Source organism: Cetorhinus maximus, chromosome 25 (assembly GCF_964194155.1).
Source record: "Cetorhinus maximus chromosome 25, sCetMax3.hap1.1, whole genome shotgun sequence".
Classification (NCBI taxonomy): domain Eukaryota; kingdom Metazoa; phylum Chordata; class Chondrichthyes; order Lamniformes; family Cetorhinidae; genus Cetorhinus; species Cetorhinus maximus.
The window spans coordinates 9309734-9329215 of NC_135903.1; the positions used below are offsets into that span (position 1 = coordinate 9309734).

The window sequence follows — 19482 nt, forward strand, 5'->3', positions numbered from 1 at the left end:
CAGCACAAATAATCTTCAAATAGCACTGCCTATGTTTATGTGATTACCATTTTCTCTATTTGCTGTATGAATCCTGTGTGAAATAAGTTTGGGTGGCCTCAGCTGCTACTGGGCATAAACTTACAGCACAAGAACACTTATAACTTGCCAATTCATTTAAAGTGGCTGCAGAAAGGCTGGGATGTATAACATGAAAATGTTAGCATTGGTGCAATAGGCGCTGCTCATCTGAAGTTAGATCTAGGAAACGTTGTTGCGCTAAGGGTTGAAGGGGCTTTATTCTACATCTAACAATGTAAATCTGACCAGTGTGTGTCTCATACAGGCATCTGGGTAACTGAAATAGAATATATACTAATATTCGTCTCCTTGAAAAATATACCATTGCACATGCAGTTTTTTAATTCATTCAAGGCATGTGGGTGTGGCTGGAAATGGCAGTATATATTCACCAAGGAATTCACCAAGGCTCCTTCAACAGCACCTTCCAAACCCAGGACCACTGCCATCTAGAAGGCAGCAGATAGGTGGGAACACCACCACCTGGAAGTTCCCCTCCAAGTCACCATCCTGACTTGGAAATATATCGCCGTTCCCTCACTGCCGCAGGTCAAAATCGTGAAACTTCCTTCCCAACAGCACTGTGGATGTACCTACACCACATGGACTGCAGCTGTTCAAGAAGGCAGCTCACCACCACCTTCTCAAGGACAATTAGGGATGGGCAATAAATGCTGGCCCAGCCAGCGAAGCCCACATCCCATGAATGAATTTTTAAAAATCTCTAATTGCCCTTGAGGTGCTGGGGTGAGTCATTTTCTGGAACTCATGCATACCATGTGGTGTAGGTACAACAGTGCTATTAGGGAGGGAGTTCCAGGTTACCCATGAACCATCTCAGTCACCATTTTTTAAAGATTTTGTGCCAATCTGTATTTTGATACAGAGTTTGGGCTTCTCCTAACATCCTTTCCTCATGATCACTCCTAAAAACAACTTTCACATGGAGTGCCTGTATAGACAAGCATAAGCTTCTGACAAACTAACTTATTCTGTCACTTCAATGCTTAAGGCTATGCATATCAGCATTAGCAATTGATCTTTATGCCATTAGGTTTATGCTGGAAATAGAACTAGATTGCTCAGGGTGCACTGTTGGTCTCTCTGATAGATGGATAAACATGACACTGATAGTGGCTTTAGCTTGAACAATATAACCTAATTAAGTTATTTCAAAGAAATACACAGAGGAGCAACGGGAGATTAAAGGAGAGAAATTGATACTCCTTTTATATTCAAAACAAACATGACTTCCACAGCATTAATTTTGCATTAGCTTCCTGTCAGGCTAATTCAGATAAAATCACCACCAAAGTGTTTTGAATTCTTAACTGAATCAGTTAAGTATTTTCATAAGCAGATCTCTACATTCCTGTCTCACTGCAGTTGTCTGAAAATACAACTGAACTGAGAACAAAAATCAAAGTGAAAAACTGCAATAAGTATACCTGATATGTAGCATTTGGCACCTCAATAACAAAAGCAAATCTAATCTCAATTGGCAAGTGTCTTTGAAGAACTTCCAAAGGCTTTTTCAATAAACATTATTTCTTTCATAGGAGGATGAGCTGTAGAAATAGCCTGGTGAATTATTCACGAGTTCAGGCTTGAAAAAAAACTTTTGACCTGGCACCTCTTTCAATAGCAATGACAATTAGCTCAAATCTGTCACTCTGCAGGCTTGCATTCATTCACTGTATCCACAATGGCTTAAGACAAGAAAAGAGGGAAATCCTATCAAACACAGCTACAGTGGCTCCAATTTAAAAATCTGAGGGAGTCTAGATTAAATGTATTCTTTATGCTAAATGGGTTGGAGTGTAGTTGTGCACATAGATGTCATTCAATCCTCATTTTAAAGTCATGTATTCTGTACTTATTTTTTTCACTTTGATTCATCCCCCTGCTAGCTTCTTGTGGCAGAAAAACCATAACAGCTTCCCTGGTCAGGCCACCAGTTAAAATAGCATTCAGGCCCCGATGACATAATTACAGCCTGAACTATACATTTAAACAAGGACCCCTCAGGTTAAAATTGAAGACCTCTGGAAGGGAGTGGTACTTCAGCAGTTAAATCTCCCAGGCAATTTTAAATATCCACCCACCAGACAGGCAGTTATAATCACCCTTATTTTAGCTGCAAACAGCCACCTTCAATTTTATATCATTCTGCATGGATCAGTTTCTTCAGAAACTAACTAGGCAAATTCAAAACACATGTTTGGCTCTCACTGTATGTTAAGACGAATACTCAAACTATATTTTTCCATTGAGATCATTTATTTAATAGCTGTTATTTTAGATTCCAGAGGCTGAGCTGTTCATTCCGTGTCCTGCCCAAACCCAAATATCAACCTACTGCTATTACTTCAGAAAATGTACCCTCAAGATATTCACTTTTTTTCCTCTTTTGCTGACTCAATGGCTTCTTTTATTATTACCCTAAAATTGAAAGAAACTATATTGTCATTGTCTAATATTTTAGTAGAAAATATATCTGAGAAGGAAGTGGTTTTAAGGAAAGTCTTAAAGAAGCTGAGGGAGGAAGAGGAGGTTTAGGTAGAAAATTCCAGAGCTGAGGGCCTTGGCAGCTGAAGGCACAGTTGCCAATGGTGCAGTGTGATTAAAATTGGGGATGCTCAAGAAGCCAGAATTGGGGGTGTGCAGATATCTTGGGGGAGGTTGTAGGGCTGGGACAGATTACAAAGAATGGGAAGGGGATCAAAACCATGGAGGGTTTTAAAGACAAGAATTTTTTAAATTTTGAGGTGTTTCTTAACCAGGAGCCAATGTAAATCAGCCAGCACAGGAGTGATGAGTGAATGGGATTTGGTGCAAGAGTTAGGACTTGGTGTGAATTAAGACCTAGGCAGCAGGGTTTTGAATGATCTCAAGTTTAGAAAGTGGAAGGCTAGTCAGGAATGCATTGGAACAGTCAAGTCTAGAGGTAGGAACGGTATGAATGAGATTAGTGCCCATCCTGGTCTGTCATCTTCCCAATTTACTTTATGTCTACCTTGAAGCCAACAGAGTTATCAATGTCCAGCCATTGAGAAGAAATAGCTGTCCCAGAAACATAATTCACCATTTTCGGATCTTCTTGATTCAAGGATGCTTCCATAAGTATTTTTCTCACTGTTCGTCCTGTATCCACCTACACCTGACATTAACGTACTGACCCAAGAGTGGACTCTGAGCTGTAAACTGTAGGCATGAAATACTTTGGCTACAAGAACAGGTCAAAAGCTAGGATTTCTGTGGCAAGTAACCACCTCCTGACTCCCCACAGCCTGTCCACCATCTACAAGGCACGAGTCAGGAATGTGATGGAACACTCTCCACTTGCCAGGATAAGTGTAGCTCCAACAACACTCAGGAAGCTCGATACCACCCAAAGCAGTCTGCCTGATCGGCACTCAGAATCACAGATTCACAGAATTGTTATGGTGCAGAGGGAGGCCATTTGGCTGAAGTGTCTCATCCCTGGAACCATTCTCATAAACCTCTTCTGCACTCTCTCCAATGCGTTCACATCCTATAGTATGGCGCCCAGAACTGTACACAATACTCCAGCTGAGGTCTAACCACTGTCTTACATAAGTTCATCATAACCTCCCTGCTCTTGTACTCTACTACCCCATCTGCCACTTTAAATATTCATTCCCTCTACCACGAGCTGACAATGGCAGCAATGTGCCATCTACAAGATGCATTACAGCAACTTTTCAAAGCTCCTTCAACAGCACCTCCTGAACCTGTGACCTCTACCACCTAGGAGAACACAGGCAGCAGACATGTGGGATCACCATCACCTGCAAGTTCCCTTCCAAGCACACAGTATCCTGACTTGGAAATATGTTGCCTTTCCTTCCCTGCCACTGCATCAAAATCCTGGAACTCCCTAACACTGAGGGTGTATCTACACCACATGGACTGCAGTGGTTCAAGAAGGTGGTTTTTCAAGGTACAATTAGGGTTAACAAATACTGGCCTTGCCACCAAAGCTCACATCTCATAGAAGAATAAAATAATTCCTGACCATGATTTTAGGACTGGGCAACATTGATATTGATCTGGTAACAAGGAAGGATGGCATGTGAAATATGGAAGAACTTGGAGGTGATGGTGTTCCCACAATATTGCTGCTCTATAACCTTTGGTTCCCAGCTCACTACCATAATCACAAGGTTATGGAACTATACACTTGGATCCAATATAGTCTTTTTTTTAAATTCGATTGGAAATTATTACCTACCTCCCAGAGTTTAGAACCTGCTTCTAGAATGAGGTAACAACTTAATTAAGAAATTAAAGCTAGCACTGGCAATGACAAAAGCAGCAGGGCAGCAGAATGTCTCACTGTGGACTGAAATCTGTGGGGTTTGGTGGACAGAGTAATTCTGTAAAGGGAGAATAAGAGAGAGATTGACTGTTCAGGTAGCTTTTGAAGAAGTTATGGCTTGGTTGCTCTTTGACTACAGATACCACCAAAGGCTTACATTTTTCCCCCAGAATTTTTTTAAGATTTGAAAGCAATCTGGAAATTGAAGAAAAAGAAAGTGTTCTCAAATTAATCACAATTAAAAATTTCTCAGGGCAAATCAGCCTATTATTCCTCCAAGCAACAAACTTTTTACTATTTGCATTCTTTCACCTTTTCCTTTTATTAGGTAATCAGGAAAGTCTCAAATTTGAGCTTAAAATTATGAAAGTGTTTAATTGGGTTGATGTAGAAAAGATGTTCCACTGGTAGGGGAGTCCAAAACTTGGGAGTCATAAATCTATTCTGGTCACTAATAAATCCAATAAAGAATTCAGGAGCAACTACTTTACCCAGAGTGTGACTTAAATGTGGCACTAGCTATCGCAAGGAGTTGAGGTAAATAGTATAGATGCATTTAAAGAGAAGCTGGATAAGTACCTGAGGGAGAAAGGAGTTGAAGGATTTATTGATAAAGAAAGGTGAAATAAGTTGAGAGGAGGCTCGTGTGGAGTACAAACACTGTCACAGGCCAATTGGGCTGAATGGCCTGTTTCTGTGCTGTAATTTCTATGTAATCTGCTCTGGATTTCTCTGAAAATGCACGTGCTAGTCCTGAGGTCATGAAAGACACTATATAAAATGCACATTGTTTTAGTGGGCACCAGAAGCAGGGCATTCAGAATGAATGCAAATTATGCATTAACCTTGAACAACCTGCCATGTTATTCTCCTACTCCCTGGCTCTCAAGCCACATGAAGTAAGCCAATAGAACCAATGCTTTAATGTATGGTCCTGTAACTGATGTATTTAAATCAAAGATCTTTCCCAGAATGCTATTTGGAACTAAAGATGCCAGTTCAGATTTTACACTAGTTGTAACTTGCTGTGACCGGGTTGTGATATATGTTATCATGACTCATTGTTTTTGCCAATTTTTTTATACAGAAAATCAGAAGGCAAGATTCATCTGGTATGATGTTATCTTCAGCATCTGACTTGACTAAATTTGAGTAGAAGCAGAACATTAGAATTAAAACCAACCCCCACCACAATAGTAACTGATTAAGTGCAGTTATTGTTTAATAAATGAAAGAGCCGGTGAGTTACAACATTCACCAACCAAAGTATAAAACTGAATTGGTAAAATGTTCCATCAAACAAATGTGCTACTTATTAAAACAAATCAGCATGTTAGTGTGCTGGTATGAAACAAAGATAATCTAAGAGCCAAAAATATGCCTTAAAAGGATCCAGAATCATGAGTATCAGCACAATTCCTGCATTCACTGAGACAAGCAAATGCAGCTACAATCAGGTGGTTTGTCTTAATGACTACAGATGCAACCAGTGCAAACTTGTAAGTATATCCTGTGGTGTCTTTCAAATCATTGCAATACATCCTGTGCTTCAGTCTAGCCTACTATATTGTCAGATCAGAGTATATACTTGTCCGTGCACAATAAGAATTAACAGCATCAAAACTAACATCCACTTTGTATCAACATTTATAAACCTTGAAAATAAATATCAATCAACCAAGCAAGCATGACACCTTCATAATTGCAGTTAATCACAATGCTAGAGGGTGACTTAAGAAAATATTATTCTAATTTCTATACTGGTTAAACAATATCAAGGCAGATAAGATTCAGATTTTTCATTAATGTCAATTTACAGTTGAATGTCTAATTTCTTGAGTTAGAGATCAAGATCTTACAGGAAGATTAGAGAACTATTACATGTGTCAAGTTTGGTTCTGTAGTAGCACTTCACCTTCTAAGTCAGAAGGTTGTAGCTTCAGCATGACCAAGCCTGGTAATTTAGGTATTACCAAGGGAGCACTAGAATGATTTGACGTAATATGTCAGATAGGACTTTAAACTGAAGTTTATTTTGCCTGCCCATGGTGTGTGTTAGAGTTCCCATGGCACTATTAAAAAAGCAGAAAGCTTTTTCAGTGTCCTAGTTAGCATTCCTTCCCCAACTAATGATGAACTTTTTAAAATGGGATTTTGCTTTGCAGTGATTGCACATCAAATAAATTATCATGGAACATATCTAAATTAAAGTGTTTTCCTCTTCCCTATAGTTCCCATTTCCAGTTCTTTCATTATATAAATAATTTTTCATTTTCCATAACTTTGAAAATAAATAATTTTCATTCAGAGATGAATTAATTTCCTGCATTCCTTTTTTTAAAATTCTTTCATGGCATGGCCAGCATTTGATGGTGCCCATTCCTAATTGCTCTTGACAACTGAGCAGCTTGCTAAGACATTTCAGAGGACAGTTAAATATCAACCACATTGCTGTGGGTCTGGAGTTACATGTAGCCAGACCAGGAAAGAAATGCAGATTTCCCTCCCTAAAGGGTATTAGTGAACCAGATGGGTTTTGACAACAATCAATGATAGCTTCATGGTCACCATTACCAAGAATAGGGATGGAATTTAATCCAGGCGACAGGGTCTCGCATGCCGGACTGGCACTTAATAAGGCTGACTTTCCCCAGGATCAAGGATCCCAGGGGCATAAATCCCACTCACCCCACCACCACCCGACCACCCCCGAGAGATGCCAGCTAATTAGAGGAAGAGCGAGCAGGGTGTGGCTCTCCGATAGCACCTCCTTTCCAATGCTGGGTCCCTCGGTCAGGCACTGAATGCCTTTGAACAAGGGCACCCCCCACCCTCTCCAGAGCCCTTTGGGCTTTCCGCATAGTGACTGCCCCAACCCCACTGGTTGAATACCAGCGATTAGTACCCGTTTAAGGGCCTCAATTGACTTAACAAGGCAAGACAGGAAGACAGCAGGGTCACAAACCTACACCCACCCGACTGGTTAAATGCCCCTTGCGCCATGAAACTCGCCTTGGGGGAGCACATTCAATTCAGCCTCAGCTTTCAATTCCAGGCTTTTATTAATTAAATCTACTAATTAATTGCATTTAAATTCCACGGGCTGCCATGGTGGGAGTTGTGAACACATGCCCCAGAGCATTAGCCTGGGCCTCTGGATTACTAGTCCAGTGACATTACCGCTTTGCCACTGTCTCCCCTTTTTTCCTCATTTACAGTATGAATTGGCCTTTGTATTATAAATATTGCAATGTTGCTGCCTCCAGCTTCTGGGAGAACTATTTGTGTGTGCCTGTTATGCAAATGCAGTCAGTGCACATTGGGAGCTTTCATTCTGGTGCTGGTAACACCATAAATGGAAGTAAAGCTGAGGGAGAAGAAATAAACTTGGCTTCCATCAGCCTTTGTGACTAAAGCTCTCCTATGCAGTAAAACAGATTCATTAAAACACCAACACAGAGCTTCCTCTGCCACAAGCAATTTTAGCTGTGCGATTAAGTTGTTTTCAAGATCAGGGTAGGCTCCTCCAATTTGTTACAGTGTGTACAATGATTTATAATATTCACATTTAGAAATAATGCTGTATGATTGGAATAGTGCACATCTTGAAGGACATTCTGCCCATTACATGAGCGCTGCTGTTTGAACTAAAATTTGTGCACACTGGATTTTGGATAACTTCTTCATCTAGCTTGCAAAGGTTATTTCATTTCAATGGCATTGAAGCCAACCTGAAAGCAACTGATCTTTTAATTTTCTAAAATATAATTAACACAGCATTTTTATTTTATCCTTCATCATTTCTTCCACATACCTATATATGGAATTGAAGCCAAGGAATCCTCTGATGATTTTGCAGCTGACCCTACCAGCTTTCCATTTGTCTGCTGCAATGACACATTTTCAGATTTGTCAGCTGGCAACAAATTTGCAGGTGGTAGCTCTGGTAAATCCACAGCTACCAGGTATGCTGGGTGCCTGAGAGGATGCGGTACCCTACGGCCAGTCGGAGGTTTTTGCCTTAAAATGACAGCCTCATTTGTTTGCGATGTTTCCTGCTCCTTCTGTAAAAACCCCAGAGGAATCTCACTGACGTATTCAGAGGTTTGGGAAGCTCCAGGCTTTGTGACAGCAAATGGTCGGATCTCATGTTGAAGTACTGCACCCTTGTCAGACTTCCTGTCTGTCTGCTGTGGATACAATCCACCCTGCCGATCATGATTGGTCAGTCTTTGGTCTCGAACCACAGGCACATCAATTCTCTGAACTTGATAGGGTGTACAACGATCAGCCTTCGGAGCACTAGCAGTCAAAGTAGAACCAAATATTGACCTATCTGAAAGGGGAGATATTTTATTTTGAGAAACACTGACAGACAGCTGATCGACATGCACAACATCTGTTCTCTTTACAGATTGAGCATGACCACTATTGTTCCTGCATTGTTGCGGAGGAGGAATAGATACCCTAGAGTTACTGTTATTGTAATATGCATTCATGTTGCCAGAGTTCTGTTGGGATGAATGCTTCTGACCATGCATCAGAGGATTTCCTGATGAATGTCCTGCTGGTCTATACTGTTGGCAAAAGATTTGTTCTTGTCCACCAGACTTTGAAATCCCATCAGTTGTTGCTCCAGTCCTTGAACGTGTCCTTATTAATCTATCCCCAGCTGCTGTAAAGGCATCGTATGTTAGGTTCTCCAAAGATCGATCACATTTTCCCAGATAATCTTCTGACCGAGTTCGATAACTCCATGATTCACCCATAGGTGTGAGTAGTGTGTCCTGGGAAGCACTGTGAGGCCAATGTTTGTGTAATGAGGTCTCCTCAAGTCTGTCCTGAGAGAAACTCCTGTATTTTGGGGGCATAGCTGAATAACAGCGATCCTCGGATGAGCTTCGACGTGGTAACTGTGCTGATCGCCAGCTGGGCAGGTTATATTGCTGTTTGATTGTTTTAGGGCTGCCAAGTCGTTCCCATGACGTCCTAACATCAGAATGAAAATAGTCATTTTTCACATTGCCCTCAGAACTGATGCAACTCCTCTGACCAATATTACTCTTTGGACCCGAATAAATGTTGTGGTTTGAGACTGATGAAAAAGGAATATGTTTAGAATGTCCCTCATACCTATCTTGCACAGCAGCGCTACCTGAACCATATTTACTGCTGGTTTGGCCCTGCGGAACAGAGCTACCTTGGGTTGCATTTGAAGAGGAAGGAACAGGCATTCCTCTCACTACAACTGATCTCGGTTTCATCCCATACCGTATCTCCTCCATGTGGTGCAAGTGGCTTGAATGACCTGCTCCAATCTCAGCCAAAATATCTGACGATCGTGCTCTAGCCCTTCCTTCGCTCCATATGCTAGCAGGTGGGCTAGTTGTGGTAACACTGTCCGGAGGTGAGGATGGGTCAGAGTAAAATCCTCTATCAGAAACTGAGCCAGCGTTGTAAATCCTATTGTCCACCTGCCGTCCCCGTGAAGGCTCTGTCAGTAAAGGTTCCTTGGTTTGGGTCATGGCCAAATGTCGAGGGTAGCATATAGGAGGCGGTTCTGGTATGTGCTGAGCGCTACCAGAATATGGATCATTGCCTTTCAGATAAGCATCCTGAGAATAGGCCTGCAAAATTGAAGAAAATGAAAATGATTACACTTGAAAAATTACTGATTGTGTTAACTGGTAACAGGTAATCCTAGATTCTCAGCAAGTTGAAGATTTAGCAGCCAAAAATAACTCAAGTACAGTCAGTTAGCTCACTGGAAGAAAAATTAATTTTCAACACTAACAATTTGTATTAATCATGGTGGCGGTTAAGTCATGGAATCCTGTATTTGTGCTAACAGTTTCACAAACCTACCATGCAACTTTAACATGGACTGAGATAGAGAACAAGTTAGTCTATTGCCAGTCACTACTGCAGAGCTAATTTCCAAGCCAATTATTTTGCAATATGCCTAGATTCCACTGAAATTCTTAAAAGTTCTCTTTTAATCAATCACATATGATGGAACCTTCCACAATTTTAATTTTAGTTCTTATGAAGGGTGTGTACACACACAAAAATTTCTTAGTATCTTTTCTTGTTACAGATGCTGATTGGCCTGCTGTCTAACATTTGACGTTTTCCTTTTATTTTACTTGGACTTCTATTAATTGAAGATTTTACTTAAAGAGATGAGAAACTACAATTATTAAAAGTTATACTCACAAGCATTATTATAGTGCTGTAAGCAGTTGGTAACTTTGGTAACTTTAAATAAGATTCTAGATTATTAGATTGTAACAACAAAACAATTTTCATGCTTCACTTTCATGCAAACTGATGATTACAATGGAATGAATACCATAAAACCTTGTAACCCAGATAATCAGAACATGTACTATTTAATGAGTTTCTACTTGACATTTAATGTCTCACAAACTTCCTCCCCACTCTATCTTAACTATAGTGTATGAGTGAGTAATGCAGAAATGGAATCAGCACATACATCATCAACACTTTGTTGTGCCTTAAGCATGTGAAAAGATAGAAATATTTCTATAAATGAGCTCATGATTTCATGGTAAATATTGTCTGTTAAAGTACCAGCCATTGTTATTTTGCTGAATGTACGGCATTCCTTGTTAATTGGTTCTGTAACAGTTAGTAATGAATTACATCTTGTTGTGATAAAGTTCTTCAGTTCTACGTCAAGCCGCTTGGTTGGGGAGGGGGTGGGGGAGAAACCTGTGGCTGCAAAGAAACGAGGCGGGAAGGATTGGCTGAGGTTAAAGGCTATTTTAGGTCATCTCACCTCACAAGTGTCTACTGTCAGCTGAGTATGGGATGGTATTGGTGCTGAAGCCAGGCAGAAGTACACAGCTTGCTCGCCTGCCCTCCCAACTGAAGGAGGCTGCATAGAAGCAAGAACGAGGAGAAAACAATGGGAAACAATTAAAGAATACCCTGAAAAGTCTTCAATTTTTCTAGGATAGTTAGGGTTAAAAAATGGTGCAACAAAAGCCAGGAGTCCATGTTGCATTATAAGCAAAAGGAAACTAAGTTAATTTTCAGCTATTTGAAAAGCACATTCATGATTTAAAAAGAGAAACAACCTCTTTACTAAATCAAAGAAAATATGAATTCTTAATTGATATGCTTTGGAATAGTTTTCTTTAGCTATAAGCCCTGGTGGCATCATTGGAGAACTTGCGTGAATACGAAAAACTGAGGGCAAACAAGTGAAACAGCTCAATAAGATTAGAGGAACAAGTATTAACTCAAGGTGCCTCTGTTCCTTTAAATTATAATTTCAGTAACTACTCCAAACCATTTCACCACATTTCAATAGTCACTGTACTTCAAAATAACTCATGTTTGGAATATTTCCCTTAATGTCAACAAGACTTATTTTAACTGCTTGCATATATATTTGCATATACAAACAATATCAGATAAATAAGGAGACATTGATAGAAAATGGCTCTCACTCAAGAATATTTTCTAACAGAAATTGTGTATCCCGTATCGTTTTTCCATTTATCATCCATGTCGCAAAACAAATCAAAAACATCAAAGAACCACTGAAATGTAGCAAGGCATTTTGCAAGCTCAGCTTATGCCAGATCAACATGTATAGAATGGGACTTCAGAATAACTCAATCAAAACAAGAATCATCATACCTAAACTTGAAGAAAATTTGAGGTTTATTTGCGTAGGTTGTCAGGTGCTGAACTGTACACTGATATGCCTTGGACCCAAATTTAATGAAAATCTAAAATTTTGTTTGAATTTGAGGACAGATGGACATGGTGCAACCTCGCAGCTTTATAGTACGAAGCATACAACATCGACAGCACAGTAAGAAATATGATAACATAACCATTCACTCACTCCTACTGACAAACTAAATTGACAAAGGGAAGTAAAAACATGTCATGCCATTAACATAACAAGTTTCCCATCACTTTCTGTAGCAATTTTATCTTTCAAGTGAACAATTTTTACATAGGCAACTATATTCCATATCTGAAAAGAAGAACAGTTTGTACTATATGTAAAAAAAATGTCTATTGTATTACAAAACCACCCTAGTGTAACCGCAGAGCTGTCTTTTGGAGTCTCTGAAGGTTTGAAGTAAGTTTGAAGTCCTTCATCCTAAACGTGACCCACTCTCATCCACAAAAGATCGGACAAGTAATTTTCCACACAAAGGGAAGATATCAAAGAGCTTAATAACCCAAACCATTCTCCCATAGCATTTTGAAGCTGCTCAAGAATAGGAGTTTTAAAATCTGTTTGCATTATTTCATGTTTAGCAAAGACTGGATACAAATGTAAAGGGTTAAAAGAAGCCAATTATTTACTGATTAGTTAAATTGTGTGTAGTGTGAAACAGTATAGAAATAAGCACTATGCAAAGCTAAATATTTTCTTCTCATAACCCTTTTGGGTTGTACTTTAAAGAAAAGTGATTTAATTAGACAACTGTAGGTATTCATAAAACTAAACATTAGGACTTTTCCTCCCCAAAATGAATCACATGTAGCACTAGTTCTTACTTACTGCAAAACGCTTATATGTAGCGCATAGGATTTGTATAACCTATATGAAGTAGTTAAATAAGCTTTCTTAGGGTACCCTCATGTGATCTGAAATTCCTTACCTTAATAAAAAAAGATTTTTTTCTCTTTCATCAAAATTTTCTCCAAAAAAAACACTCTCCTGGTTAGCTGGTAACCTCCTCCCAGGGCTCTGTCAACAGTCTGCTTAAAGTGGCTGTTAATAAGTACTTGAGAACAGTAAGCAAAGAAAAGCTTTCTGATTTTCCTTCCCTCTGAACAATAGACTTTGCTACCTGCTTGATGCATCTCCCAACAGCACAGGTAGGTTTGAAATCCTGTTGCATAACCAGTGGGGTGCAATACGCCCATGGACTGTCAATTGAACACATTGTTGCATCAATCAACAAATCATTTTATCTTTTTAAAAACAGGAAGTGAGCCTCGATTGGAATAGACTACAATTTTACATAACCTCATTAAATACATTAAAACTAATCTGTAATTTACCTATGTTGTTGCTTTGATAAAAACCAAAAATGTAGCTGTTTAGTCATTTGAGTGTTTTCTGAGTAGAAAAGAAAGGGTATCAAAACAATACCAATGGAACTTTCATTACCTTGTTTAACTTCTCTTCATTTCAAGCAGGATTTTCCGTAAAAAAATTCTCCTTAGCTGAACTAGCTCTTACAAAATCCCACTGCTACTTCTGACTCACAATTTGGTATGCAGAGAAATAATTCACCACGTTCTTAACTCGTCATTGTGCAAGTGCAGTTCCTCCAGTACTGTGAACAGACCAGCAGCAGTTTTCCTAATGATCCCTCTCTGAGCCTTCATGTAATATATCAAGGTGACGTCACAGCTGGGTAATTTCCTTACATCCATATACGCAGTTAACCCAAGACCACAGGAATGTAGCTACACCCAGAGTTGGCAAGGAAAGCATGCAGGTTATTTTGGAAAGAATAGCCGGAGACTTCAAAAACTGCAGTGACAGTGCAAAAGTTAACATGAAGTTTTCACACAGTACAGGGGAGAGTTTCCACCCAATCTTTCCTTTTGACCAGCAATTTTCTGAAAATATCATTGAGAACAGGACAACATACTTCCCTTTCAGACATATTAAAATACACAAATCTAAGGTGGAATTGTCCTCTCCTGCCATCGGCAGGATTTGTGGCAGGATGGGGTGAAAGATATGGCGGGGTGCAAAAAATCAGTTTCCCGATATCGGGAAATCAGGTCAGGATCTTACCCTCCAGATATTCATGGGGGGTTGGGTTCTCTGCTGAAGCTTGGTGGGAACCCATTTTGCATCTCATGCACGCTCCTTAAAACCCAACAAACTGGAATCTTGTGCCCCCATCAAATCTTCTGCCCTGCCAGCAGGAATTTATGCTGTTCTGCTACCTGACTGCATATTCGTGGCGTGCAACTGGGAAGGGCGAGAAGTCCAGAGGAGATGAAGGAGGGGGTGGGTAGAAGACACGAAGTTTGGTGGGGGGGGGGGGTCCCGGATCAGAAGAGAAGGGAAGTTTGTGGGTGGAGTGAGGGGGGGAAGGAAGGCATGAAGGGGAATGGGGAGGAAGGGCCATGAAAAGACAGGCGAGGAAGCTAAGGCGGGGGTGGTGGGGTGGGGCCAGACTGTTTCAAAGGGAGGGGTCAGTCAAGTTAACGTTGGAATCCTAGGGGGAGAACTGGGGGTTGCTGGTGCTAGGAGGGGACAGTGACTGTGAAGGGGAGAGGAAAGTGGGATGTGGTAAGGTAGTAGGGTCAGGGTCCAGGTATGACAGGTATAGTTCTCATCTGGAGGGGGGTCATTGAGAGGGGACAAGGATGGTGGCATGGATTACAGGAGTGGGGAGAATCAGGGTGGGCATAGGAATGGTGACTGGTGTGGGCTCAGCAAGGAGGGAAGGCATGTCCAAATTGACCGTGATAGGGTCCATGGTGAGGTGGGGAGGCTCAAGGGAGGCTTAAGGAAGGGAGAGTGAAGGTGACATCGAGGGGAGATTGATGGTGATGGGGGGAAAAGTTGGTAGTGACACGGGGAGGGTAAAAGGTGGTGGGGACAGTCTGATATGATATATGCACCATACTGAGACAGAGCCAGCTCCAGGCCAAGGCAAGGAGGCAATGGCGTATTGGTATTGTCGCTGGGCTAGTAATCCAGAGACCCAGGGTAATGTTCTGGGGACCTGGGTTCAAATCCCGCCACAGCAGATGAAAATCTGGAATTGAGAGTCTAATGATATCCGTGAAACCATTGTCGATTGTTGGTTCACTAATGTCCTTTAGGAAAGGAAATTTGCCTTCCTTACCTAGTCTACATGTGACTCCAGACACAGGACAATGTGGTCGACTCTTAAAATGCCCTCTGAAATGGCTGAACAAGCCACTCAGTTGTATCAAACCTCAAAAAGTCTCAAAAAAGGAACGAAACCGAACGGACCATCTGGCATCAACCTAGGCACCGGAAACGACAACAGCAAACTCAGCTCTGTCAACCCTGAAAAGTCCTCCTTACTAATTTTTGGGGGGGGTAGTGCCAAAATTGGGAGCATGTCTCACAGACTGGTCAAGGAACAGCCTGACATCTTCCTCACGGAATTGTATCTGACAGATAATGTCCCAGGCACCACCATCCCTGGTGAGGGAGTTGCCCTGAAAGTCCTCAACGTCGACTCTGGATCCCATGAAGTTTCATGGCATCAGCTCAAACATGGGCAAGGGAACCTCCTGCTGATTACCACATACCGCCCTCCCTCAGCTGATGAATCAATGCTCCTCAATGTTGAACACCACTTGGAGGAAGCACTGAAGGGCACAGAATGTACTCTGGGTGGGGGACTTCAATGTCCATCACTAAGACTGGCTCTGTAGCACCACCACAGACTGAGCTCGCTGAGTCCTAAAGGACGTAGCTGCTAGTCTAGGTCTGTGGTAGGTGTGAGGGAACCAAGAGGGAAAAACATACTTGACCAACCTGCCTGCCGCAGATGCATCTGTCCATGACAGTATTGGTAGGAATGGCCACCGCACAGTCATTGAGGAGGCAAAGTCCCACCTTCACATTGAGGATACCCTCCATCGTGTTGTGTGGCACTATCACCGTGCCAAATGGGATAGATTTCGAACAGATCTAGCAAATCAAGAATGGACACCCATGAGGCGCAGTGGGCCATCAGCAGCAACAGCAGAATTATACTCAAACACAATCTGTAACCTTATGGCCCGGCATACTCCCACTATAGTCAGGGGATCAACCCTGGTTCAATGAAGAGTGCAGGAGGGCATGCCAGAAGCAGCACCAGGCATACCTAAAAATGAAGCGTCAACCTGGTGAAGTACAACACAGGACTACTTGCATGCCAAACAGCATAAGCAGCAAGTGATAGACAGAGCTAAGCGGTCCCACAACCAATGGATCAGACTAAGCTCTGCAGTCTTGCCACATCCAGTCGAGAATTAAACAACTCACTGGACGAGGGGACTCCACAAATGACGGGGGACTCCTCAATGATGGAGGAGCCCAGCACATCAGTGCAAAAGATAAGGGTGAAGCATTTGCAACAATCTTCAGCCAGAAGTGCCCAATGGATGATCCATCCTGGCCTCCTCTGGAGGTCCTCAGCATCACAGATGCCAGTCTTCAGCCAATCCGATTCACTCCACGTGATATCAAGGAAGGGCTGAAGGCCCTGAAGGCTGAAGGCTGAAGGAAACTACAAAGCCTTGACAATATTCTGGCAATAGTACTGAAGACTTGTGCTCCAGAACTTGCCGTACCCCTAGCCAAGCTGTTCCAGTACAGCTACAATACTAGCATCTACCTGGCTGTGTGGAAAATTGCCCAGGTATGCCCTGTACACAAAAAACGGGAAAAATCCAACCCGGCCAATTACCACCCCATCAGTCTACTCTCGATCATCAGTAAAATAATGGAAGGCAAGTGCTATAAAGCGACACTTGCTTAGCAATAACCTGCTGACTGACGCCCAGTTTGGGTTCTACCAGGGGCCACTCAGCTCCTGACATCAGTACAGCCTTGGTTAAAACATGGACAAAACAGCTGAACTCCCGAGGTGAGGTGAGAGTGACTGCCCTTGACATCAAGACTGCATTTGACTGAGTGTGGCATCAAGGAACTCTAGCAAATCTGAAGTCAATGGAAATCAAGTGGAAAACTCTCCGCTGTCTGAAGTCATACCTAGTACAAAGGAAGATGGTTGTGGTTGTTGGAGGTCAGTCACCTCAGCTCCAGGACATCGCTGCAGGAGTTCCTCAGGGTATTGTCCTAGGTCGTACCATCTTCAGCTGCTTCATCAATGACCTTCCTTTCATTATAATGTCAAAAGCGGGGATGTTCGCTGATGATTGCACAATGTTCAGCGCCATTTGCGACTCCTCGGATGCTGGAGCAGTCCATGTCCAAATGCAGCAAGACCTGGACAATATCCAGGCTTGGGCTAACAAGTGGCAAGTAACATTTGCGGCACACAAGTGCCAGGCAATGACCATTTCCAACAAGAGAGAAACTAACCATTGCCCCTTGATGTTCAATGGCATTACCATCACTGAATTCCCCGCTATAAACATCCTGGGGTTACCATTGACCAAAAACAGAACTGGACTAGCCATATGTGGCTACAAGAGCAGGTCAGAGGCTAGGAATCCTGCAATGAGTAAGTCACCTCCTGACTCCCCAAAGCCTGTCCACTATCTACAAGGCACAAGTCAGGAGTGTGATGGAATACTCCCCACTTGCTTGGATGAGTGCAGCTCCCACAACACTCAAGAAACTTGACACCATCCAGGACAAAGCAGCCCACTTGATTGGCACCACATCCACAAACATTCACTTCCTCCATCAGTGATGCGCAGTAGCAGCTGTGTGTACCATCTATAAGATGCACTGCAGGAATTCACCAAGGCTCCTTCAACAGCACCTTCTTCCAAACCCACAACCGCTACCATCTAGAAGGACAAGGGCAGCAGGTAGATGGGAACACCACCACCTAGAAGTTCCCCTCCAAGTCACTCACCATCCTGACTTGGAAATATATCGCCATTCCTTCACTGTCGCTGGGTCAAAATCCTGGAACACCCTCCCTAACAGCATTATGGGTGTATCTACACCACATGTACTGCAACAGTTCAAGAAGGCAGCTCACCTCCACCTTCTCAAGGGCAACTAGGGATGGGCAATAAACGCTGGCCCAGCCAGCGAAGTCCAGATCCAATGAATGAATATTAAAAATAACCCTCAATTTCCAACTGCAAAACTTCGAGGTGGTGGTGGCGGTGGTGGTGTCTTCCCGGGTGGGTGGAGCTAAAGGTCAGCACAACTGGACAACGAAAGGTAAACCCTAATAATTGTAAAGACTGTATGAGACCTTGTTGCTTTGTAAATCCTCACTGTCCAGTGAAGGTAGCAGGTCTGGCCCAGAGGGCTCTGATTACAATGAGATCCCAGCAAGGTGTACAGCTGCTATTCACTCTGAGCAATTTGCCATTGGCTCCAGGCAGAGGTGGGAAGAAGTGGGGCAAGAGGGGGGTGCCCACAAGGGGCATACAGGTGAATGGCAGCCAAGTTGGTACTGCAAACCTCCATCCTCCTGGGGGAATGGACCTGCCTGACATGCTCATGTGGTTAGTCTTTCCATTGTGATAAGGTCTCTTCATAGTCTCGAGGGCAGTGGAGAAAAGCAGAATAGTGTGAGTGGGAGGCCTCTCACACATGGCAGTCATCGCTCTTGTCAAAGAGCGATATCTCCATGCACAGTCATGTACTAGGGAGAGGAAGACCATCCTTTGTCCGCCCCCAAAAGGGGTGGAGTGCACACGATCATTAAAACAGCTAGCAGCAAGGATTAATCTAGGGGACTTCCAATAAATGCAGGTAACATACATTTTGAAGTGCAAAACCCCAAAACAATGACTGTACACCCATGCCACCAGTGTTAGTTCAATGCTTCTTAATTTTCCTAACTCTACTGCTACATCTAGGTGCATCCCTGACATCCACAGCAGAGTTGGAGGCAGCCTGCTGACTACCATGCCCTATTGTCTGTGATGACTTCGGAAGGCATCCTCTGGAGGTCCAAGGTCTGGCAAGCCCCAGCCTGTTTTGGGTATCCTGCTCGGGGGCAAGTGCACCCTTCTCAGCCTGAGCAGCTGTAGCTGATGGGGTCACAGGCAGAGGGGATTGGGATCACATGGACGCCCTTGGGAGTGTCCACCGGGGTGTCACCTGACAATCCTCCTTCCTGTAGGTGTCCAAGGGCCCTTCTCCTGACTCCCTGAGGAGAAGGAGCACGTGGAAGGGAGTCGAGGTGCCAGTCCCCCTCTCGTGTAGCTACTGCAAAAGCTCATGGCTAGAGTGGTGGAGTGCAGGTCCGAGTGCATCTCTGGCAGAAACTGGGCATTCAACAGGACGAGGTTCTCCATGGCATCCGTCATCCTCCCCATGGAGACCTCGATGTGCTCGCATGTCAGAGCCACAACATCAGAGAGAATGCAGGCGC

General features: G+C 42.7%; 1 protein-coding gene across 14 annotated transcripts in view; it reads right to left on the reverse strand.

The window, feature by feature from the left end:
* The window catches only part of arhgap23a (Rho GTPase activating protein 23a), a 501306-nt gene that overhangs the window by 116564 nt on the left and 365260 nt on the right, over positions 1-19482 (reverse strand). For 11 of the 14 annotated variants that reach the window (XM_078529389.1, XM_078529391.1, XM_078529390.1 and 8 more), the window contains 2 exons: positions 11205-11303; positions 8217-10029 (listed from right to left, as the gene is read on the reverse strand). In XM_078529389.1, coding sequence (XP_078385515.1) covers positions 8217-10029; positions 11205-11303 — 1912 coding nt within the window. Of the gene's footprint in view, positions 1-8216; positions 10030-11204; positions 11304-13571; positions 13639-19482 lie in introns of those variants that run through there. The other 3 variants (XM_078529400.1, XM_078529387.1, XM_078529393.1) reach the window with 2 other exon arrangements.